Raw genomic sequence first — 26,006 nt, forward strand, 5'->3', positions numbered from 1 at the left:
AAGATAGAATGATTTATGTATTGAATTGCATGATCATCAGCCCCAAGTTTGGTACGGGAGAATGTATATGATTAATTATGGAGTGGGTGTTAAGAGTTGTTAGTTGGTTAAACTGTGAAACTCAACCAACTTTTGCTGAAAATGGAAGCCCAGTTTGTGGGAATACTAGACCTAACTTGGTTTCTCCTGATGATTCTTGTGGTGGGGGTTACTTTCACTTGCCTCTCTTCTATATCAAGCCACCAATTTCATAATCTTCTTTCTACTTTTGTTTTCTTAATTAGTCTCAATTTCCTAGACTAGCCTGCAGGACTTTGACTGACTTTGGATTTGTCTTACTAGAGTAAATCCCAAGGGAATTCGACAAATGAAATTCAAACAGATCGCTCAAGTGTTTCTTGGTTTTGAAGAAATTTTAGTTTTTTCTTTTATTAGAAAAATAAATTTGAGAAAAAAAAAAATTTCTAGTTTTTTTATTTTTATTTTTTATTAACACATCGCCATCTTCAAGTAAGGTAAATCCCACGACCCAAGGGTGGTTGTTCAATTACCTAAGGAAATCTCCAAAGTAGTTAGGCATGTACTAAGACGTAAGTTTGAATTTCTGCAATGGAGAATTTTCACATATGCTTGGTTAGTATTAATCACCTTAGTTTCCATTGATGTCCTGGTAAGACTGTATTAGGCTAGGGCTCAGTCGGACTTGAGGGAGTGCCTGCAGTTTCCACCATCTAAGCCCCTCATGTGCGGCTCCCAACAGATAGGTGCTACTATGGTCATGTCTAGGTATGCTAGCCACAATTAGTTTCTCCAACTTACCCTTTTGCTAAAAAAAATAAAAAAAAAGGTAAATCCCACATGGATTCGGCTTAGGTGCAGTTAAAAAATAAAAAATAAAAACTACGGTCCATTTTTGTTATTGCTTCTTTTTAATTACTACTTGACCAAGTGGTTGCATTTCTTGGTTCTTGTTTTTTGTATAACCTTTTTGGGCAGTACCGGAGCTTTGGGATATTTTATTATTCTCTTTTTGTACTTTTTTGCAATTGAAAATTATCAATTTATTAAAATATAGATACTTACTTAATTACCCAAAACAAAACAAAAGGCCACTATTTGGACATTTTCATGGTATTGGGTATTAGATGCTTTCATCAGTTGGCTTGTGCATCTTTGCCTTATTTCATTTCCTCGATGGATTCTTTAAAATTCCCAAAGACATGCACACTTCTTCTAAACTTTTTTCATTGATTATTTACCTGAAAATTCTTTGGATATATATAGCTTTAATTTGTTTGACATGCATGCATAGGATCTTTTCTTCCTTATGTTCTTGGAACATGCAGGATTCGAACTAAAAATTTTAGTTGATAATTGGAATATAATAGCAGAATTAAATTCCTTGGATTCATTAAGATCGAACTCATCATGAAAATGCCAAAATGAAACATAAAAAACAGAAATGATTCATTGGATTCAACATGTCACTTTATTAAACTGGTTTGTCTAATTCCTGTCTGGTAATAATAAGGCAAGTGACAATAAAACTCGTCGGAGAGTATAAGATTTAGGTAATATGATCGTATTTAGTAGAAAGAGAATGCAAATCCAACAAACAAGGATATGCATGCATGCTACTCATATTCTTAAGCTGATATAAATTTCTTACAAACTGGGTCGTAGGAAATATTCTTCTAACCCAGTATCTAAAAGAACCATGTGTCTTATGAGCATGTAAGAAACACATGTTATTTCACATGACATTTTTAGAAACTGAGTTAGAAGAACCCAGTTTATAAGAAATTTATGTCAATCTTAGGCGGAGTGAGCTTTTCGTAGGCTTTGTACGAGTAACTTGGAAGAGGAAATGGTACCAAAAACCCCGAGAAGAGTGCCAAATGCAATGAGGGAGAAGTTGAGCACCATGGCAGGTTTTGAAATCTGACCCCAGCAAATCTTGGTGTAGAATGCACAAGGAAAAGTTATGGAGATTCCCACACTAACAAGGGAGCCAGTGAGGCTGAGAACGTACTCAAAATATGGCACAGAAAGAGCCAGCGCTAGAATCAGCAGAAGAAGACATGAACCCGCGCTGCCCCTTGTGATCATCTTTGCTCTGGAGCTCATTGAATTTGGAAGCTTGTGCTCAAGCTGAATGGCAACTGGTGCAAATTCTAGAGCATATTTGGTCATGGGTGTCAGCACAGTGGCCCATAATGCAATCTTTGTCACAATGAGATGTTTGGGCATGCTGAGAGTGATTTGAGGGTTTACTTCAGCACCAAAAAATGTGGCACCCATGAATGCTAATGCTGTATAAAGTGCAATCACTAATGTGAAGCTCACGATAGATACCTGAAATTAATTAATTCCCAAAATAAATAAATTAATTGATGAATAAAGTAGGAAGCAAAATATTGTTTCTGTTCATCTAAGCATTCTCGTATTTTGGCTAGCTATTTGTTGAGCTGCATGCTATAATGTTCACCAAGTGTGAAAAACACATTAAAAAATCTTTATCATTCTATGCCGTCTCGAAGAATTTGTCGGGACATAATTATCCCAATAGAAGCTCATTCTCTAGCTACGGCCTTTCTAGGCCACCTAGGGGATAGAGTTTTCCTCCAAACTAGGTTGGATGAATTTTTTCCAACCTAATTTATAATGATGACATGTGTCTCTTAACATGTGAATACATGATTTTTAATAATATGTAAGTTGCACATATTTTTTTTTTAAATCGTAGAGAGCATGCCCTTATTTACTTAAAGCAAGGCCCAAGTCATGCCTCGCCACTCGCCAACGGCCCATTGTGGCCTGTCATTGGGCCACCTACGATCCGTTCGCTGCTAGCTCACCCTCACCAACGAGACCCCTCAAATCACTTCTCGGGCAGGGAGAGGTCGCCACTCGTGGCACCTCCTAAGCTCACTGCATTCCTTCGGCAGCGATCGCAATAGGGGTGGGGTCCAAAAAAAAAAAAAAAAATTAATATACCCCTCCCCACAAAGAATTTTTAAAAAAAATTTTGCCCTCCCAAATTAAACATTCTAGCTCCGCCCCTAGATCGCGAGCTGCTGACAAGGCCAATAATGACCAGGAAGTATGGACCAATGGAAATAATAAAGAAATCCTTGAAAATGAACAGTTAAATAAAAAATAAATTTATTGAGCCGAACGTGAAAGCTAGCGTTGTGTGATAAAAGGAGGCAAAAGTAGCTACCTTTGTAAACGACCTGGATGGATTTTTCATGGCCGTATATAAATCAGGGAAGACAATATGCCCTGCATAGCTGAAGATATAGAGCCCAGATATTGCAGGAATTTTGTGGAGGTGGAGGGCTGGGATCCTGTGATAGGATTTCACACCTCCAAAAATGGCAGTGCAGGCCACTGATACAAAAATGAGAAGCGACATGAAAATACCACCTGATGAGAGGAAAGAAATGGAAGACAGATTTCTGAGCCAAAGGCTAGGCAATGCTACCAAGACAGCCATTATGGTTAGGAGCTGAGAGGTAGACAGCTTAGCCCAAAGCACCTTAATCTGCAGCCCAGAAAGAACAGTAAAAAGGTTGTCGTGTAATGAGATTGTGTAAGACACGAGTGCCATGAAAATTTCCATGTAGATGAAGGTTGTGGCCAACACTTTTCCCTTTGTTCCAAAAGCATGCTGCCCAATATCAGCGTAACTTCTTGACTTGGGATTCTTGTCAAGACATTTTCCAAGTAGATGAGAAGTGTATGCACCTATTATCCCTAGCCCTATAAGCAGAAACACAGATGCCCATCCTCCATTTTCCAGTGCGTATGGAGTTGATAACTGCCCCAAACCTGCATGCGAGACGGTATATATTTATGTAAGGACATGCAACAACGGGTTTGAAAAGCCGAGGATCGGGATTTACAACAATTATCTATCTGAATTACCAGCAATTTTTTTGGCAGGTAAAAGAGGGCTCACTACAAAAAAATTCATATATAGCGATACTTGAAAGATGACGTTTTAAGCCCAAAAAAACCTAGTAGCAAAAGATTTTCAATATAGCTCTACACCCGATTAGTCAAAATAACTAATTAAGGATTTGTTGAGCTGCTGTAGTGTAGTGTTCAAAAAATTTGTTGAGCTACATATAAAGAAATAATGTTTTAAATGGAAAAGTAAAAGTTAATATATATATATATTTTCTAATCAAAAGAATGGGAAAGGGCGACCAATGTAATTTCTCCCTGCGACCAATGTAATTTCTCCCTTTGAGTGTGACTATCGGGGTTCCCACCCGCTGAGAAATGTTAGGTTTGAGCCATATCTACTATTTGGGAAGGTGGGTCCGTCACCACAACCCCACCAAAGTGCAAGCCAATAAAACCCCTTTTTAGTAGAATTTGGTTCACGCAACTACTACCGCAAGCGGATTCGAACACGTGACCACTAGGAAGAAAGGAGGAGACTTAACCCCTACAGCTTTACCAACTCGACTACCACCTTGGTGGTGAAAAATAAAAGTTCATAGCTATAATGTTAAGTTGGATATAAGTGTTTTAAAAAAGCGGGTAATTAAAATTCAAAAATATGTTCATTAACTAAATTTTAGCTAAATATATATTTATTGAGCCTGATGTAGATGCTCTAGTATGATAGTCTATGCACCTGCCCGAATAGGTGGTTGAACAGCTCAAAATTTAGTTGTGTAAGTGCGCACCATATATAAAGCATCTTATATTATATGCTTAAATAAATTACTAACAATTCAGACATATAATTGCCGTGAATCCTTGCCCAAAAAGGTGAACGCAAATGTCACGGATAGAGTTAATAAAGTTGTGATGGAAGAGTAGTACTTCACCTATGAGCATCCCAATCATATTGAGAACGGCATGAGCAAAAGAGCCATTGGCCTCCACATGGTGCTCAATGCCTGTGCCATTTTCGACAACCTTTGAGCCCTTAATGCTGTGGTCGCACATACATAGCCTACTTCCCTCCAAACAGACATGGCAACTCCCCCACTGCACATCCAAGTTGGCACCATGCACTGTCTCTCGAACTCGATTTGGCTGAAGAGAATGCAAGAGATCTCCAATGGACTTCGATATCTTCTCCCACATATTACTCGATCTAATTCAAAGTTCCAAGAAATTTGGAGTATTGATAGAATGGAAGGAACTTGGCAATGAAGGTATAACAGAGTGGGATATATTTATAACTGAGGAAAATCAACTAAATTTAAGAATCTAGCTAAAGATGTAGTTTAAGACGAAATCAGTACAGGTACAACTAATTATACCATTTGTGTAAGAATCTAATATTCTAATTGTAAGATATGCTTCGATTTGCATGACTCATGAGAGATGAGAGAGATAGAAAGTGATCTGATCAGCAATTGTACGTGGATTCTATAGGTTAATGGAAATTTGTGTGGGAGTTGCCAAATTGAGAACAATCCATTATTCTACACTAAAGTTAGCAGCCCATGAGCATGAAATAATCAACCGGACTCCCATGCATGCATTTCTAACTAATTACAACTATCTTACAAATTGATGGGATAATACAGGTATGACTTATTACGTTACAAGGAAGGATTTTTCTCGCTCTTGATCCGGATGAAAGAAAGAATGAGAAATCTTTTGAGAATATTTTCAAAAACAAAATGGGACGCGGCCCACTTAACAATAGCATGTGCACGATAATTGGCACAACAAAACACTTTCAAAACATTCCAACTCTAAAAGGAAGACAAGCTTATACTAATATAAAAAACAACATTAGAAAAGTTCCAAGAAGAGAAGCAAGAAGTACTGCCGAAACTTCACCAAGAAGGGTGTCGATAACAAGCAACTTCTGAGTAGGAGCCATAATGATATTGCGAGAGGAATCACACTAATGACGGCAAAAGAGTCTCCCACTGCCACATCACCAAAATTTATCCAGCAAACTATATTGTTTAATTTTTTTATTATTATTAAAATATTGTCACGCGAGTTTTACAAAAGGAAATTATAATAAATATTGTAGTAGCTCAAGTATTTTCCAAAGGAGCTAAGTTCCATTGGGATATTGGCTGGTAGGCAGAAAGAAGGGATGCACTTATACGAATTTCTTTTTATTGATATTCCCCCGATCAGGATGCGTCATATTATTCTTTGGATTTGGGTATCCTTTGAGAAATGCCTAAAAAATAGTATTTGGAGGAAGGTGATGCCTAAGGAACTTTCTAACGTGTCACGCAATATGTACCTCTTCCTCACTCACACGCAGACATTAACAACAAGAAATGTTAAAAGGTCAATATTTTTCTCATATTTTTTATCCATCTTATCTTACAAATCGATTATTAGATTTATGAACTTATGTAAACCCTACAAGTCTGATCAATTGCATGTGTCAAATATGAAGAACTTATTGGTTACTAGCATTTCTTACAACATTGATACTCATGCCAAAAACGTCCCATGACATGACATCAAATTAGATTTGGAGGGGGAAATTTGGGCCAAAATATTCTTCCTTGATCTCAAAGTTATCCCATTTGCATCAGCAAGAATTTCAAAACGAGTAATCATATACGTTACTCGATCTTTATTCTTTTATTTTTCAAAATTTATGTGGCGTGTTATGAAAAACTATATGTACGTACCTCATTTCTTGAATTTATTTATTTATTTATAATTATTTTGTTGGATATTGAGAGGTTGGAGGGATGTCTCTTCCGGCCATGTCCATACGATTACAAGAAATTAATTACCTCATGCTTTATTTAATCGCAACCAAGTGCTACTATCATGCGAATAAGCATCTCGTCCGACAAAAACAGAAAGGTGGCGTCATTGGCATCAATGGGAATGCGCATCTTCTATTGGCAAATCCATCTCCAGGAGTTGTGCATTTGATAATAGCATCACTCGGTTGGATCAAAAGTCCAAAGGTTGGGAGATTTAATTAAATATTTTTTTAATCTTATCCATACTATGTGGTAGTCAAAATTAATATTCGATCCAAAATCTAATTGTGATCTTCACAGTCACGTTACACTTGGAAGTTGGAAGTGTGAGTGTGAAAATTCGTATAGTATTTCTCTATTAAAAAGTAATGATATAAGGAGGACTATAATTCTATTATAGTCTTTTCAAATGTGATATAGATTTTACAATCATCATTGAATTTGAGATGATCATTATTGAATTTCGATCTATTGGTAACTTTAAAAGCCACATCACATTTGGGAAGACTTTAGTCCTCTTTATAATACTACTCGACCACATGATCAATTAGTTGCCAGTTATTGTGAGAGAGTTCATACGGAATTAAAATTTTCAAATAAATTTTGAATTGTCGAGCTACCTACCTAGATAGTTGTACTACTCGACCACATGATCAATTAGTTGACAGTTATTGTGAGAGAGTTCATACGGAATTAAAATTTTCAAATAAATTTTGAATTGTCGAGCTACCTACCTAGATAGTTGTACTTTACATGGACTTTCTCCAAAGAACGGCCCTAATTGTTATGTATTCCAAAATTTTTTTTTTTTATTTAGGAAAAAAAATTGTCATGATTTGGCATAAAACTGACAATTAATTTTCATATTTTTAAGAATATTTTGTATTTGGATTTTATATTAATATAGCACTCCATCAATAGCTCCTTTCTCAAGTTGTTACACTTGGGCACATAGAACCTTTCTTCTCCCTTTTAGCCATTAGAAGACCATCCTTTATCCCACAAGCAACGAGGAAGGAGCTTGGAATAATATTTTTATTTTGAGAAGGAAAAATAAGACATAAAAAATAAAAAAATAATTTAATAATTTTTAATCCCACAAATATCGATTTAATAATTTAATAAAAATTATAATAACAAAGGCCAAAGGGAGGTCGATGAAAAAGGGAATATCAAAACGGATTCAATTGATAGCTAAGAATGAGAGGGGAAGACACGTGTCAACAGTTGGGGAACAAACAAACGCCAGTGGAGGCAGTGCGTAAGCAAAGTGGTGATAACACTCACCTTGCTCCTACTCCTCCTCCACCAACAAAAACCAACGAAACCAACAAAAGGCCGGCGGCCGGAAGATCCCAAAGCCACCCCCAAAAGCATAAAGTTTCTCCAGATACCCTTTTCCTTTGCGGCTTTCACTCGCTTGTGGAAAATGGGTACCACGCTCGTGCTCTCCAACGCCTTCTCTCCCTTTTCCCACCGCCCCCGCCACGGAAATGAGCGGACCCACTTCCATAGACGGCCCACCTCCACCCTCAAACCCTCCCTCCACAATTCGCTATTTCCTTCCGGTTTCAGCTCCCTCCGGAAGTTTCGGCCGGCCCCCCGCACTTCCCTTGAGACAGAGAGCTCGTCCTCCCATGTTGATCATGACAGCGAGGGGCCTCTGGGGGTGGGGTCGGTGGGCGAGGACTCCGCCGTGTTCGAATTGGGCGAGCAGAAGATATCTTCGTGGATCTATTTCTCTGTTGTTCTTGGGGTGGTTCTGTTTTTGCTTGACTTGGCTTGGATCGATAACTCCACGGGCCTCGGCAAGGCCTTTATCCAGGCTGTTTCGGAACTTTCCGACAGCCACGAGGTGGGTTCTCTGTTCTTTTTTCTTTTTTCGCTTGTCATTTGTTTGCTTGCTGAGAAAAAGGCGGGGAAGGGTAACAGTCAGCTGATCAGGATAGTTGAAAGAGCTTTAGAATTGCATTGTGCCATGGTAGATATAGGTGGAATAATTCCAAGGTATAACCCATAGAGATCCCCTGCAATTCTAATTCTCTCAATCCCAGCCGAAAAAAGAGCCAAAAATGCAAGGGTCTCAGTCCACCACCCATAAGCTTGATTAGCATCTATAGATTGCTTAGTGCTTGTTACAACTTTGCTCTCAACACGTGGAATTCATTCTGCTGTTCTTATTCAATTTACTTTTAGTTTTGCAGAACCCTTGAGAAAATCGATATCTTGAGACATAGGTGGAATTCAGTTGTCATGTAATTTTCATAAAATGCCTAGTGGACTATATAACTATATATTTCATCTTTGTGGCCTGTTATGCTGGTAAGAGCAAGGCATAACTCTGTGAACTGTAATTGGGTCTTGGTTGTAAAATCTGAGCCCTGAAACAAATATTTTGCAGGTTGTGATGTTGGCCCTCATTCTCATTTTTGCCATTGTTCACAGTGGGTTGGCTAGCCTCCGAGATGTAGGTGAGAAACTCATTGGAGAACGAGCTTTCCGTGTTCTGTTTGCAGGGACATCTCTGCCTTTGGCTGTTAGTACTATTGTGAGTTCTCTGTTTTGAAGCACAATAGCCTTTTCCTCCTAGTTAATTTGATGACTGTTGCTCTTTCTTTTGTTTTGTTTCTGGCCTGTTGAAATTTATAAAGTGGTTGTGATGCAGGTGTATTTCATCAACCACAGATATGATGGAGTACAGTTATGGCAGCTCCAGAGTGTTCCTGGGTTACACCAACTCGTGTGGCTCTCTTCTTTCATCTCCTTCATTTTCCTTTATCCTTCAACCTTCAATCTGTTAGAGGTAGCAGCAGTTGACAAGCCCAAAATGCATCTTTGGGAAACTGGGATCATAAGAATCACCAGGCATCCGCAGGTATGAGACGTTTCATCTCATTTTCAATGGCTATTTAAAATTGTGTTTGCTATGAATTTGGTATATATAGGGCGTTGGGATGAATGCTACTTTTTATATTTGGTGATCTTAACAGCATAGAATCCATTTCAACCTGTGATCTTATTCCATTAGTCAGTAGTTTATTTGACATTTTCCATGGCTTCGCCAAATCTCTCGGTTGGTATTTTGCCAAAAAAAAAGTTGCTGTGTGGTGTTTAAACGAAAGTAATTGCATCTGTTTCATTGTAGAAGACACCATTTCCCCTTCATATTGGGTGTTTAGACGACTGAAATCATTACATCTCTAATGGATTGCCAACATAACAGTATCAATGACACTTATTGCTGAAAGCATAAATATGTTTTCATCAACCAGACTATTGACTCCTATCAGACTCTCCCTCTCTTACAACACATAGCATACAGACACAAAAACAAATACATCTAGGCAGCCACACAAACATTTGCTTAGCCATTCAAGGTTGTTTTTTTGTCTTTTTCTTTTCAGATGGTTGGACAGGTAATCTGGTGCCTGGCTCACACTATTTGGATTGGGAACTCTGTGGCGGTGGCAGCCTCCATTGGATTAATCGGACACCATCTATTTGGTGTTTGGAATGGAGATAGGCGGTTAGCTGTACGATATGGTGAGGCTTTCGAAGATGTGAAAAAGCAAACAAGTGTTATCCCGTTTGCTGCGATTCTTGACGGCCGTCAAAAGTTGCCAAAAGAATACTACAAGGAATTTATTCGAGTTCCATATTTGGCAATCACAGCATTGACGTTAGGTGCATACTTTGCACACCCGCTAATGCGTGCTGCCAGTTTTCGGCTTCATTGGTAGGGTACATAGTCATCTTCTTTGTATTGAATTGGACGCATGTTTCTGAATTGTATATATATAACCGATGTGCAATAAGGCATATCATCTGTGTTCATTTTTTGATATTTAGGAGGAAAGGTTATCCAGGGCACAAAATGCATGTCAGTTAGTAACGAAATGTGAGTCCAAGGAATGCATTAGTGTCTACCGAATCACTGCTATTTTTCACACTTATTTGTTACATTTATGTCACACCAGCTGATGTGGTATGTTTTAAGTGGCTTACCCTTTTTTTAAGTGGTTGACATGAGAAACTATTTAAAACATGTCATGTCAGCTAGCATGCTACATGTGAAGAGTAGCATTACTCATGTCTACTATCTTCTTTTTTTTTCTTTGTTTTTTTGTTCTGACAGAAGATCTCAAATAGCCTTACTAAACTTTTGGCTAGATGCAACAAAAATATATATATATATATATATATATGGCCCCTAAACCCAGCATAAAAGTGTGATGCTTTTGATAAGGTTTACTTAACAAGGTAAATCCTTAAGCTTAGAAGTCTGGTTCCGGAAAAAATAAAATATCGGGTGAGTGATGGTATCATAGTACATTTATTTCCTTGTAGTTTTTTTTCTTTATTTATTTATTTTTTGTTTCCTTGTAGTTTGATTAACTAGCATTCAAAACGCCCTCTACTTTGTGACATTTATTTCCTTACTTAAAAAAAAACATCCCATAGGCCATCTAAATAGAAAGTTTGGGGAAAGGCTCATCAACAACTCATGGCTTGCGCCGTTGATGGAAAAGACTCAAAAGAGTAAAACTGGCCAACAACCCAATCCATGGAGCGGTGAGTGAGGCAAGTCCCATTCAGAAGGATATTAAGTCGGATAAAATGAAAATAAATAAATAACACTTTCTAGTGGGTGGACAACCCAAAGGGAAGATGGAGTACGTGTCGCAAAATCGTGTGGTCTTCTAAAGCAATTTCGCATCATGCACTTCTCCTATGGATAGCTATTCCGGATGGTTTATACATCTTTGTGGACAAGCCCGTGAAGTCTTGGATTCTTTCTTCTTTTCATACCCTTTCGCACCACGTTTGACCTTGGCAAGAGAACACTTGTAGGTATATCTTGTCTTTTTGGTTTGAGGAAAAATTCTTTCTCGGCTTAGCATGCAAATTGATGTTCACGATAGCTTATACACTGTTTGGAGAGAAAGAAATGCTCGACCCCACCACCAACAGCCCAAACATTGCTTTGCTTGTAATGTAATTTAGAATACTATATTTTGTGTTCGGCTGGACTCAATATTCTTCATGGGCTTGAGCCATCTCAGGAAAATTGGGAGTTCCAAAGCTCATGGAGAATCTCGGAAGAGATTTTTGGCCAGTAAGGCAGTAACCAACAATCCTTTTTGCTCAGAATTTTTTTTTTTTTTAAAAAAAAAAAAAAACTAACATTCTTTCTTGTTCTGTTAAGTAGGAGATTCCCTCTCAACCAAGTTGCCTTCGTTGATTTTTTTCTTGTGCTTATGTGATTTGGACAGTTTTTTCTATGGATAAAATATTTAATTTATCCAACAAAGAAAAAAAGAAAGGTAAAAACCCTTGGTCCAAACAAGCCCACCAAGGCTTGTAATAAGTTTTCATTAGCCGGAAAAAAAAAATAAAAATAAAAATGGAAAGGAATCAGGGTCCTAGTCCGAATCATTCGAATCCTCAGTGGGATACGCTTAATCATGATTACTTGACTACCTCTTAAGCTCAGATGAGCCAAGCGCAAATTATTAATCCACACTTGGAACATAATGTCACTCTATTTAACTACTCGGCCTTAGTCATATGCCTACTGAAGCATTAAGAAAGTAATACGTAAATACGAATATAATATTTCTTCTCTCCTCTTTATCATTATCTTCTTTCTACCACCGTTAGAAACAAAATGGGGAAATAAAATGAGTTTAAAAGAAAAAATCATGACAATTATATGTGAGATTAAGAAATGATAAGGTTCTAAATATTCCAAGTTGCGCAGGCAATATTACACAAAGGGGAAGGGGTTTGGCGCCCCACTCCTCTCCCCCTTGGCTCATAAGGTCGGGGATGTAAAAGATAACCGGCCCCTAACAAGCAAAAACGGGACCTATATTTAATTAATTTTTTTTTTTTTTTAGAAAAAAAAGGAGAGGGAGAGAGAGAGAGAGAGAGAGATTATAACCTAGAGGAAAAGCCATTTATGCCTTGCCATTTATAATACACGACAACGACATGAAAGCACTCACTAATCAGCAGCAATCCTTTGAAACTTCAGTGTTCCTTCACCCTGGATGGCCATGTGCTTCCGCTTCTTGGATAAATTAGTTGAATTTTGAAACCCATTCTGTTGTTCAGCAAATTGAACAGCTGTTCTAGCTCGTAATTCTTCCAAGCTCTCACCTTCCTTTGCTCTATCAAGAACCTGAATATATATATATGCGAGCAGTTATGTCAAATTTTCAATTGTGTGAATGGACAAAGTGACCTACACGTCTAGAATACTTACCAGATGCCGACCATAGAGATGAGTGCTCGAAAGTGCTTGAAGTGCATTCGCTGCCTCTTGCTTCGTAACATACTCCACAAATGCAAACCCTCTATGATTTCCAAACTTATTTGGCAACCTTAGGCTCTTGATCTGTACAACAAGAGCAAAGTCAATTAGAAAAACATTAGTTACTTACACTATATGACAAATTGACAATGCATGATTCACAACTATTTCGATCACAAATGGTAAAACCCAGAATAATCACTGGGAGAGGAAAAACCAGTCAACAAGCAATCCTATTAAGTTTGAGCTTCACATAATCTTTCACAACAGTTGGGGGGTCTAAACAAACAAAATCCAAAAGGTGTTGCTAATAACCATTCCAGATGTTATGCACATGCGTGGTTATTGAAATCATGATCAAGATCATGTTAATAAACCTAAGTTCATAGGATCTAATCAAAATTGACATCCATATCATAAAATCGGATTCAACCAATTTTAAGGATTCTAAATTGGGCTTAATTTGATTTAATAGAGTTCTCTCTTTTCTTTCCTTGATTCTACATTTTGAATTTCAATATTAACATATTGTGCATGAGAGAGGGGCATGGTGGAGAGTTGTTGTGAACTTTAAATTTGGTAGTTCTTGGGGTGGGTGGTGTTCTATTGAGCCCCCTAGGCCGTATGGGGTGGGGGCCGGTGGGGCCATGGAAGAATATTAAGAAGATTTGGAGGATTGTTTATAGTCACACCAGATTTGAGCAAGGGGTGGCTCCAAGATCAAATTCTGAGATGATGTGTGGTGTGAGGAGATGGTTTTTAAAGAATTTTTTTTTTTGGATTTATACAGTATTGCTTGTGTGAAGGATGCTCTAGTTGCAATTCATTTGGTTATAGAAGGGACGTGTGTGGATCCAATATAGAAACAACCAAAATCAGTCAGACAAGCAATCATATTATTTGTAAATTTGAACTTCATGCAGTCTTTTGCAATATCTAGGATCTTGAAAAATAAAACACAAGTGTTGTCACCAGATGTCATGCCTATGAACTTTTCACTAAAGACACTTCCAGACCTTTTATCCTCAGGGATATATTTTCCAAATTGCTCATTTTATTATGAAGAAGATATCACATCACAAGGGTGAACATAGCTCAGCTTAAAGGGCAGTTAAGTAAGGATTTTTTCCATCATAGGATCAAGTGCAAGCACATATAGGAATGATTTGGGTGTCTAAAGTTTGAATGATCACGAATAGACATTAACCTAAAAAGCTTGATAGAGATTTTGACCACACAATGCTTCAGCTCTTCCCTCTTAGACACTCTCTAGTTCTTGCATCTTGATTTTATGGATTAATTGCAAAGTGAGGATTGAAAACCCTAATCTGGAGATAAGGATTCCAAACTTCTCTAAATTTACAGGAACATTGCCCAGAATTATATATGCATTTAACAAAATGTACTACGATTAAATCAGTACAAGTAATCACCTGGCCAAATGGACTAAATAGCTCTCTCAGATCTTTCTTTGTTGCCTCAAATGCTACATTTCTTACAAGTAATTTGGTTGAACTCTTATCCTTTGCAACCTTTTTCTCCGCTTGCTCATCCTTCTTAGCATGACAAGGTTGCAAGAGAAGAGCATGCCCATCCAAAACAGATCCCTGAAAAAGAAAGTGTGAGAGTTGCAATAAGTTTCCAAAACTACAAATAGCATGCAAGTAATTTTGATACAAGTCTGTTAGTACCTGTAAGTCTCTACAAACATTGATGGCTGTCTCAACAGAATCAAACTCGATGAAACCAAAACCCATCGAAACATTCTTCCCATTTTTCAAGTGCTTCTTCACCTGCATGTGACCAGATGTACTACAAAAGATAAGAACATTATCTTATATAAATCAAAATTAAAAGTTACAAGGACCAAGATAATTACCCTGGCACTTAAAATTCTTCCCTCCTTCATGTGATCACTAAAATGCTCTTTCAAACTCTCATCGGCAGTCTTAAAATTCAGATTCTTGACAAATAGAGATCGCGACTGAAGCATAATAGACCCCAATAAAAAAATTAAAAAAAAAAAAAAGTATAGTAATTAATATGGATAATCAGAAATAGTCACAGCATCTGCACGCATATAAAGTGAAAAGCTGTATGATTATTTAAAGAACAATATCATGCTACCTTAACCAGCCAAAAGATAACAATAAGCAGCATTACTAGTTAGCCCTCATATACACTGGAGGAAAAGCCCTGCCAACTCAATATTTAGTCTAGAACTCAAGCCAAATGCACATTAGAACAAGAAGTATCCAGAAGCTCATAACAAGCAGGATTACTAGTAAACACGCATATACAGCAGAGCATTTACAACCGAACATTGCAACATGGTTATTAGAAACCAGCCACAGTTAAACACAGCTAATTTCCCACCAACATGTGAACATGTCAAAGCTGAACGCGGCCTATGCACATACAAAAGAAAAGCAGAAAAGAAAATAGTAAAATAAAACCAAAGATCTTGGCCCAAAAACTTGCTACAGATTAGTCAATATTACAACTTTGAAACGGAAGATTGTTAAGTGCTTCTAATCAATGGGATTGACAAGATACACAAAAGATACAGCATACTCAAAGAAATATGTTTTTTTTTATAAGTATACTCAAAGAAATATGTGACCGAAATAAAATCCTATAATGAAGAGGAAATAAATGTGCAAGAAAGAAATGCATATCAAACCTCAATTCTATCAGGATCGATATCCACATCGTTTAATCCTTCCACTTGTTGCTCCAGTATTACCCTCTTGGCATCATGTTCACCAATGGCATTATCTTTTTCATCAGTCTTGGATGTTGAACTTTGACTAAGGATATTGTCAGGAGCCCATTCCAAATATAGTGGACCATCCCTATATTGATAAAAAGCAGTAAAGAGCTAGAAACTCCTAAACTACCTAAAAACTAGATGCAGATATCAAGATAGAGGGAAAACAAAAGGTAAATGCATTCACATGAACAATGAGAAAACAAACAAATAACAGGATCTAATATTCTAATGCAAACATTAAGATGATGAAAAAATGTGGTTATTGAAGATGATAGACCAAAAAGCCTCACAGATAAGAAGCAACATTAAGTTCAGGTCCACATGCACTAAGTTTCTCTTCCGCAATTCTCCTACTTCTAAGAGGCTCCTACAGGTTGTGGAGTAGAAGCTGGAGGTGAAATACTTATGTTGATGCATTATGACACAAGACTAGATCTCTCCCATTACATTTGAATGATAAGCCAGAGAATACAAGGTGCTTGGGGGGATAAACCATACCCTCTGGTTCTCTAGTATTGGCTCACAGGACTCTAGAGGAGTTGATTTCTCTGTTCTTCAACACTTTGTATCTTTAGACAGTTACTTTTTTTTTTCTCCTTTAGTATTTAGTTTTCATGTCTTTCTTGAGATTTTTGCCCCTAATTTTTAGGTGGCTTCTCTTGTATACTTCATATGCACTTGGGTTGGGGGCGCCTTATGCTTTTAATGATATTTGATTATTTATCAGAAAAAAGTATTGACTCACTGTTGGTCATGCTAGTGAGAACATTCTAAATAACAGCAGGAAACTGCAAGCTATCTTCAATATTCTACTGCCAGTGACGGAGAAAAAATAAAAATATAAAGACAATTTCAACAATCTAACCAAACCACCCTCACATTGGTTCAGGCAGCTTATACTCTATATAAGTGTAGGCTTGGGTTTTGCTGCAGCTTGTTCAAAGCAAAAGGTTGGCTTCAACCAGAGGCAGCAAACCCAAGTTTGGAAGTCTAGAATCTATCTTCTTTCACGCAAATTCCAATGCCCAGGGGGCAGAACAAAGGTGAAAAGGTGAACACCCCAACCCAAGCCAGCAACTAACATCGGCTTGAGCAGCTCGTACTGGAAATAAGAGGGGTTGGCTGCAACTCCAAGTTGTTTGAAAGTTTAAACTGTTGAAGCCATGGAAAGAGTAAAACTCAAACTTAAAAAACAATTTGGCTAGAATTCCAAATCAAGGAAGCAAACAAACATTAAGCTTGTTTTTGAGAAGCTATTGAATTTCATATAACATAGAGTAGCTTTTGAGAGCAATTGCCTTTTATTTGCATGTGAAGAAACAATATATGAATGTTCGCTTAAATAGTTCGAATCACGAAGATGGACCAAAAAAAAAAAGGGATGGAGAAGTATCTTTTCAAAGCATTTGAAATTTCCTCCAAGGTTTGCTATTCTTTCTCTCATTCCCTTTTTTGTTTTTTTGTTTTTTTTGTTTTTTTTGGCTTTTGATTAAAAAGTTAAACATGCATCCAGTATGTCTTAAACCCAATACTCACCTCCACCACATTCTTATGGTGGGAGGAAGTACCATATAAACTAAAGCTCATTGGCTTCTGTAAAAGCCTTTTTTTTTTCTTTTTTTTTTTTAATTCCTTTTTCTTAAGTACAGTAAATTTGTTTGAAATTTAACAATAGTAATTCAAAAAAAAGAAAAAAAGAAGAAGAATACTAGATTGATCATTAGGCTAAGTCTAGGTTGGGCAGTTGCAGAGCTGAGCAGAATCCGATCTGACACAAACCAAATCCACAACTAAAATTTAGTGGATATGCTAGATGTTCAGAAGTTCAGTAGCTAGGTTTGCAAAAGAATATATATCTTCTTTGTTTTTTTCAAGATTTTCAATTAATGTCCTAAAGAAACAAAAATGTACTTACTTGTAACGCTTGTATGCTAAACCTCTAAAAGCTGCACGAGCTTCAGCTGGTTCAACGAAAACAGCCTGAAATATCATGGAAGAAATTAGTAATCTCGTGATGTTCTCCCACTTGAAAGGTAGAAAGGAACATCAAATCCTCAAACTTAACAGAGCTTTCTAACAGAGAAAAAAAAAAAAAAAATCTTACCTAATAAGACTACATGAGATCATCGAGATGAGAACTAACAAAGAAACCTTAAAAGAAAGCATTTTTTTTTTTTTTTTTGACATGACCACACAAGAGGGGGGAGGGGGATGGTTAAATGCCAATTGCAGCCCAGTCAACCCAGACCTCAACGACTCACAGGCCTGAGTCAGATCCTCTTCTCTACCACCCTGCCATTTGTTGAGTCTACATGCATGTCTAAATTTCATCTCTCAGACAACAAAAATTAACATCGACTCCAATCTTCTAGGAGGAGAAAAGCCTAAAACTCCTCTTGTGCACTTTTAAGGTGAAGAATTTTTATTTTTTATTTTTAATTTTTCTTTTAGGATCACTTTAATGTTTGTTTATTCTATCTCAATTATATGAACAGTCCCCTTGATAATGATTTGTAGAACATTTACTAACTCAGATAGGAATGAGATAAATTTCGATAAATAAATATAAATGAAACCTTGACACCTTTGTGGTCTAGCAGTTTCAATCCATAGCTTCCCTCCCTCTCCATCTCTCTCTCTCTCTCTCTCTCTCTCTCTCTCTCTAAAGGATGAAACCCTGGGTTGTTTTAGTATAACTGCCTTTAAGACAGGTTACAACCACTACATGATTCCAGTTGAGAAAAATTAAGAATGAAGAATCAGTGTAAAGTTAACTAGAAGATGATATGCCAAATAGAAACTTCTTTTAACATCAACAGTTGCAAAGGCACACTCAGTAATATAATTGAAGAGGGAAAAAAAGAAAAGAAAGGGACAGGAAAGCATGAATGTGCATACCAAGGCCAACGTTTTTGTCGGAGGAAGAATAATTTTGTCCAAACCCCCAAATTTGCTGAACATCTTGACCAATTCATTTTCAGAAGAAGCAAATGGCAAGTTCTTCACTAACAGAACATGGTTGCTTCTTTTCACACCATCAACTTTCCCAGCAGCATATTCCTCTAAAGATGCTACATTTACTCCAGCATTTGTAAGAGCCTTTTTAGTCTCTGCAATTACTTGAGTTTCTCCCAACGCTATACGCACAGCAAGATCGTCAGCTTCCCGATCAAGTAAATCACCTTTACTTACACCATATTTCCTAGAAATGTTTTCGACAACCTATTAACATACAGGAGAAGAGGTAGAATGAGGCCCTTCCACAACACATACGGAAAAATAAACACTCAGATTTAATACAGTGGGCACGCTGGCCGCGGGGGGATAAAAAACAATTAAGATTGGCAACATCCTTCAGAATTATTGTTGTGATTTGTGCAGTGTGTTTAAGCTTCACAATTGAATATTCAAGCACACTATGTTTCAGGTTAAAACATACCGTATCAGGACGCATGTACAAGCTATTCCACGCTCTAGTATCCCCACCAGCTTCAGATGCTTTCCTCTCTTCCTCCCTCTTTTGCTTAAAACTTTTTGAAGTTTGGCTGGCAGAAACATCAGTCCTAAAGAGCATGCAATGTCAAAGTCATGATTTCATTGAATGATGCAATCTGAAAAGCCCAAAGAGCTCAATACCACTTACTCCTGCTGGTCAGAAGATTTTTTTTGTTTTGCTGGCATAACATGCATTAATCGGCCTTGGAAAATTGAATTGTCTAATTCTTCTAATGCCCTGTTCAAAAATTAAAATAGTTTATGATTTAAGTAAAAGATCAGAGGAACAAAGAAATTAATTATACGCCAGCAAACGATTCAGCAGAGGTTTAAATAGCATCATCAATTAGGAGGCATGAACCCATTGGCTAAAAAGAATTTACAAGAAGAAATTAAAGGAATAGAAAGAAAAGACAAACCCCTTATGACCCTAACTTGCAAAAATACCAAAAAGTGCAAAAGGTTATAGTTAATGGCATGAGAAACACAAGATTGAAGTCTTAAGAGTATCACACAGCTTCAAATTGATCATTAGTGACCTAAAACTCATCATAACAACAACTAAAACAGCTTTTAGTAATAAAAGGGAGACTATCCACCTCACTGCAGATTCTGCAACTGCATAATGAATATAAGCTAGTCCTTTGGACCGTTTCGTCTCTTTGTCAATAATAATATGGACCTCTGAGACATCACCGAGTTTACTAAAATGCTCTTCTAGTTCCTCCTCACTGTTACAAAAAACACATCAAAACAAAAATAATAATAATAATAAAACATATAAAAGAGTAATGCAGCATAACAAAAACTAGAAATAGCTGTTGGCAAAATAAGAAGAAGAAAAAAAGAATTGATTTCATATACTACACAAAACATATCTTTCTTCTTCCTCTTTTTTTTCGTAAATGAAAGATTTTATCGATTATACAAAATAAGAAACACACATACAGAATAGGAAACACACGCACACACAAAACGATATGGAAAATGAAGGATGAGTACGTTGCTGTATATGGCAGATTACGGACAAAAAGACGTCTAGTCTCAAGAACTTCTTTCTCAACTTTCAAGCTTGATGATTGGTTCCCTGGTTTAGGTATTTCACTGTCAGGGTCCTGGGAAGGGTCTTCCTCTTCAACATCTTTCCAGGGGACACCCTCTCTAGAGGCAGTATTTGATCCCTTTGAATCTACTTTATGAGCAGCCTGGCCCTCAAGGCTTTCTTTTAGAGATCTACTGTTGTCATCTTTGTCGTGGTTATCATCCTCGTTACTTTCTGAATCTGACCATTCTTGTTTTACTCTACTCTTGAAGTAATCCATATCGGAAATGACTTCATCATGAGCAAGATTATGTGATTTTTTAGCTTCATGGTTACCTGATATCTCAGGCTCAGGTAACCCAACGTGCACTGGAACTGATTTATCTTTGCGCTCCTCCTTGTCTTGAGTTTCCTTCTCACTGACATTGACATTCTGGACCGCAGTAGATGCTATTAGTGTATCATTTGCCCACAATTTTGACTTCATGCGTGGTTGCATGACCTGAAGAAATTCCTGGAGTTTAGGATCATCATTCTCGCTACCCTTTTTAATATTCTTCTCTCCTTTAGATTCTGCAAGGCTTGAAATTTTAGCACCAGCAAGTTTCTTCCCCTCTTCAGTCACTGTTCCTTCTTTCTTCAAAGAGTATCGACTCCAAGGACGAGGCATATTTGGATCCCCAACTTTATGAGCAATCTGAAAGTAAGAAAATGGGACTCATTTATAGTTGAATCATAAAGCTAAAATTATCCTTCTCTGCATCTATGTGTATAAGTATAATTGTGTTTTCCCTCAGGCATCAAATACTATTACAAGTATTGTGAATGTAAGCAAAAGGGGCTCACTAGTCCAATAATGATCATTTTTCAGTGTCTTTTCATTGTAAATGCAAGTGAAACGGGCTCTCTGTTCCTCTATCAAGCAAAGATCAAGTTGTGTGTCACTGTACATTATGTGTTTTTGAGCTCTAGAATATCAAAACCATTTTAGGTTTAAGTAATAGGATATTGAGTTGACATAGATAGGAAAAAAAGGACTAAGAGTGCTTTTGGTGGCCTTAGGAGAAGTTGTGGATATAGAGTTCAGAATTTTAGAAGAAAGCATTTGGGTTCAAGATTGACTAGGATATAGAGTTTCCATAGATAGGAAACGTGAGCGACAGGGATCCAGAACCTAAAAGTGTTCAATCGAGCTCTGTTAGGGAAGTGGTTGTGGCGTTATGCAAATGAGAGAGAGGCCTAGTGGAGAATCGTTATGGACGCCAAGTTTCGTTCTGAGTGGGGTGGGTGGCACTCCATTGATACTTCTAGGCCGCATGGGGTAGGGCTTTGGAAGTATATTAGTCGGGGGTGGCGGTTGTTTGCTAGCCATACTAGATTTGATCCAAGAGTTGGGTCCAGAATCAGATTCTGGGACAATGTGTGGTCTGGAGCATCGACTCTCAAGGAAGTATTTCCGGGCTTATACAACACAGCTAGTGTAAAGGATGCGGATCTTGCAGTTAGCATGGATCTTATGAGTGGGACACTTCAATGGAATGTGAGTTTCAATCGGTTGGTTCACGATTGGGAAGTGGACGTGCTAGCTTCTTTATATACTTTGTTGTATTCCCATCGAATGAGAAGGGAAGGGGAGGACAAAATTTGGTGGGTTCCCTCTTGTAAGGGGAAGTTCGATGTTAGATCATTCTATAATGTTCTTGCATTTAAAGAGGCTAGTCATTACCCTTGGAAGAGTATTTGGCGTACAAAGGCTCCTTCGAGAGTGGTTTTCTTCGTATGGACGGCGGTGCTAGGGAAGAATCTTACAGTTGACAATATTCGAAAGAGAAATCTTATTGTGATCAATAGATGTTGTTTGTGCGAATCAGATGGGGAGACTGTAGATCACCTTCTTCTTCACTGTGAGATTTCCTATGGTATGCTATTTTCAATCGTTTTGGGTTGTCTTTGGTCATGCCTAGAAGTGTGGTGGATTTGTTTGCTTGTTGGTGCACGGGAGGCAATTGTCGGAGTGCTATAGTGTGAAAAATGGTTCCTCTCTGCCTCATGTGGTGTTTATGGTTAGAGAGGAATGCAAGATGATTTGAGGACTTTGAGAGGCCCCTGGAAGAGCTCACGACTTTCTTCTTCTATACTATTTTCACATGGCTTGCTCCGTTAGTGATTAGCTATCCTGATTTTCTTGTTCTCTTTTCTTCTTATATGTAGGCGTTCTCTTGTATACTTCCTATGTACTAGGGTTGCGCCTTTCTGCGCTTTTTGATATATACAACTTTACTTATAAAAAATAAAAAAATAAAAAAGGAAAAGTGAGCAAAAGGAGCTCACTATTCCTCTATCAAGCAAAGATCAACTTCTATCTCCGTACATTATGTGGTTTTTCTAGCTTTGGAGTATCAAAAAGTAAATAGGATGTGGAGTTGACATAGATAGGAAAATCTGACTAAGTGTGCACGGGATAGCCTTAGGGTTGGGGGAATTTGTGGATCTAGAGTTCAGAATTTTTAGAAGAAATGTTTAGGTTTCAAGATTAACTAGGGTTTTGAAACAAGTGGAAATAAGGACAAGAGCACTATTTTTTCATCTTTTCGCCTTTAGTGGGGCTTTTCTTTGTATACATCCTGTGTACTAGGGTTGCGCCCTTTTACACTTTTCAATGAATTGCTTATTTATCCAAAAAAAAAAAAAAGAGGGGGGGGACAAGAGCACTATTTTTCAAAGTAAACAGGTTGCTTGAAAGTTCCTGACAGCAACTGTGTTGAGGGATTTAGGGTTGGTTTTATGGGCTATTTGGTGGCTATTTGGCAAATAAAGTATGTGAGGTTTTAAGGTTTTTATATGTAAGGAGAAGGGCTTGATTTAGGAACTAGGCAGAATTGCACAACCGGAACTATAGAAACAGATGGGGCTTCCTACTTAACTGTAAATTTGCAACTTCAAATTCATGGTAACAACTGCTGTTAAAATAGAGTATCAATCAAAGTTTTATTAAGAAAGGAAAAAAAAAATTGTACAAGATAGTGTACCTCACAAGTAATCCTACAAGTATCAACGTAAGATCTGTTGAAGTATTTGATGGCTTCTTCAGCTTCACGCTCTGTGCGGAACCCAATAAAAGCGAACTGCCTACTCTTACCATCCCTAAAGTAACCCACAAATTAAGCAAATAATCACAGATTCAAGGACAACCCGTAACTTAGAAAGTGAAAGCAACAAATCCTATTAAAACCAAAAAAACAAAAAGAACAAAAAAACAGGTATAGTAATACTTGGTTCGCATTAGCTTCGCATCTGTCACTTCTCCTTTCCGAGAAAATAAATCTCGAATGCGATCCTCACCCACATATTTTGGCAAATTCTTCACACATATTCTAGACCTGTTCACGGGAATGGAACAGAAATAAATATCCTAATACAATATATATTAAAGACATAGCAGAGAAGAGTAGAGCTGAACTGACCCGAGCGGCGGAGGCACAGTCCGGGTGTTGAAGTGATCCCCCATTCCTGCACCCTCTTCTTGTTTGTTCTTTTTCTTCACAGGCGGCGGAGGCTCAGCTATTGCTTTCTCTGTTTTCCTTTAGCACCTGGCACAAAGAAAAAAGCGCGCCGAGGCCGAAAATATAAAAACTCTTGCCGTCGCCGCGTCTCGACCTATCACTTCGCGATTGAGCTTCGTTTCTCTCTCCCTTCACTTCTACTCTCTCACGGCCGCTCTCGTCTCGCTAGAACCCTCTCTCGTATTTGGAACAATCTTCCTCGTTTTTTTTTTTTTTTTTTTTTTTTGGGGGGGTTAAAATAACAAGCCAACAATGAACTCAAAATTATTCTCACGCACACGTTTTTTAATTAAAATACTTAAATTACCCTTTTATAACTTCAATCTTTTTTCTTTACTTGATTTTTTTTTTTACCGAACAAACAAAAAAGTAATTTAATTTGTTGAAAAATACATGTACCCTTCGAACTACAATTTGCAATGTTCCTCATACTAAGGAAAGTTTTATAATGAATCTTAAATTACAAAAATATTCTTAATAAAATAAAATTAAAATAATTCCAAAAATAATAATAAGGTGACCCACAGCAGCCATGAGTCTACCGGCAATGGCCATAGGGTCACCACACACATGAGACAAAAATTTGTTACCAACTAATTTATAGTTAATTTATACAAACTTATTTAGTCAATTATAAATTCATTTGATAAAGTGACATGTATTCTTTAATATGTGAATAGCACGCTCTTTTTAATAGCTTTTTGACACATGTCGCTTTATTATATGAGTTTATATGAATTAACTACAAACTAATTTGTAGCAAATATTTGTCCCACCACGTGTGTCTTCACACTGCGTGTGTGTGTGTGTTTTTTTTTTTTTTTCCAAATTTATATGTATTTTATTGTCTTTTGCATAACAAAATGGATATATTGCAAATTTTGGTAGTTTTGGAATATTATTCAATCGATTGTTTTGAAATATATTGCAAATTGTGTGTTAATATGAGAGTATTGTACTTTTCTCTTCTTCTTTTTTAACGCTTATTCAGGTGTAAGTGTGTGTTTTTAGCAAAATCGTAAAATGTGATAGCATGTACATTTTCATTAGCCGCGTTTTTTAAATTTTATTTTTTTTCAAATCGCACTTTCTAAAATTACTAACCTAACATAGGCAATGAGTGAAGTATATAAATTTGCTGAGAGTGAGGAAATAAGATCCTCTATAATCTATATTAAACTAGAGAATATCCAGTTAATGGTCAGGATCTCTCTAGATAGATCATGAGAACATAAATAAAACATATGTCTAATTAATAAAAATAATAATAAAATATTATATATATTTTAAAAATAATTAAAAAATTCAATTATAAAAACCTAAATTGGTGGCCAGACCACCTTAGTTAGGGCTAGGGGTAGTCAAAGCCACCCCATGACCCTTGGGGATAGCCGAACCATTCTCAATGGCCAAATCTAAAAAAAAAAAAAAAAAATCGTTTGACCCTTGAGAATAGTCCTCTTGGGGGTGGTCGGACCACCCCAAACCAACGGGGGTAGTCTGGCCACCTCTAATGGGTGGCCAACCACTTTTTAGTTTTTTATAATTTTATTTTATAATTATTTTTATTAATTAGACATATGTGAGATATTCTAACCATTAACAAAATATTCTATAATCCAATACGGATTGGAGACGATCTTATTTGAGAGTGAGTGCGAGCTAAAAAAAAAATCGTTTAATCTCCTCTCTCTCATCTTCTTTCTCAAATTTTCTTGCATTGCTTTTGTGTAGTTCTGTTCATTTATTTGCGAGCAAAGAGCAGCTCACCATTCTTGCTAATGGTCGACATTGTGCACTGTGCACTATACCCGTGTCCACGACACTGTACGTAGCTTTGTAGCTCATCAATCCATACCAAATAATGAAAAAATCTAATATTATTCTCTCTTTCTTTTGGTTGAAAATAGAAAAATTAAATAAATAAGTAATATTTTAAATGAAAGCCTAAAAGTTGATAACTAAAATATATATATATAAAAAAAGATAATTTAATTAAATGTTCAGTTAAATATTTATTGAGCCATATATTACTCAAGGTGCTTTTCAATTTCATTGTATTGGGATATGTTCTTCTTTTGTGTACAAATTT

General features: G+C 37.0%; 3 protein-coding genes across 3 annotated transcripts; 1 reads left to right on the plus strand and 2 right to left on the minus strand.

The window, feature by feature from the left end:
- Positions 1 to 1,806: 1,806 nt before the first annotated feature.
- LOC132178387 (amino acid transporter AVT1H) lies at positions 1,807 to 5,109 on the minus strand. The gene is made up of 3 exons (XM_059590827.1): positions 4,848 to 5,109; positions 3,224 to 3,834; positions 1,807 to 2,355 (listed from the first exon to the last, which is right to left on the minus strand). The coding sequence occupies exons 1-3, from the start codon at positions 5,107 to 5,109 to the stop codon at positions 1,816 to 1,818; spliced, it is 1,413 nt and encodes a 470-aa protein (XP_059446810.1). The 3' UTR covers positions 1,807 to 1,815.
- A 2,860-nt stretch (positions 5,110 to 7,969) lies between these two features.
- On the plus strand, positions 7,970 to 10,716 carry LOC132177001 (15-cis-zeta-carotene isomerase, chloroplastic). The gene is made up of 4 exons (XM_059589180.1): positions 7,970 to 8,580; positions 9,127 to 9,273; positions 9,391 to 9,600; positions 10,130 to 10,716. The coding sequence occupies exons 1-4, from the start codon at positions 8,155 to 8,157 to the stop codon at positions 10,463 to 10,465; spliced, it is 1,119 nt and encodes a 372-aa protein (XP_059445163.1). The 5' UTR covers positions 7,970 to 8,154; the 3' UTR covers positions 10,466 to 10,716.
- Positions 10,717 to 12,425: 1,709 nt separating this feature from the next.
- LOC132177808 (multiple RNA-binding domain-containing protein 1) lies at positions 12,426 to 24,117 on the minus strand. The gene is made up of 15 exons (XM_059590269.1): positions 23,816 to 24,117; positions 23,624 to 23,731; positions 23,381 to 23,495; positions 20,312 to 21,048; positions 19,909 to 20,040; positions 19,458 to 19,547; positions 19,254 to 19,377; positions 18,713 to 19,036; positions 17,730 to 17,794; positions 15,725 to 15,896; positions 14,921 to 15,025; positions 14,733 to 14,834; positions 14,475 to 14,648; positions 12,994 to 13,125; positions 12,426 to 12,909 (listed from the first exon to the last, which is right to left on the minus strand). Exons 1-15 carry the CDS (start codon positions 23,857 to 23,859, stop codon positions 12,733 to 12,735), a joined length of 2,601 nt encoding a protein of 866 aa, XP_059446252.1. The 5' UTR covers positions 23,860 to 24,117; the 3' UTR covers positions 12,426 to 12,732.
- Positions 24,118 to 26,006: the final 1,889 nt, after the last annotated feature.

This window comes from Corylus avellana, chromosome ca4, assembly GCF_901000735.1.
Source record: "Corylus avellana chromosome ca4, CavTom2PMs-1.0".
Lineage (NCBI taxonomy): Eukaryota > Viridiplantae > Streptophyta > Magnoliopsida > Fagales > Betulaceae > Corylus > Corylus avellana.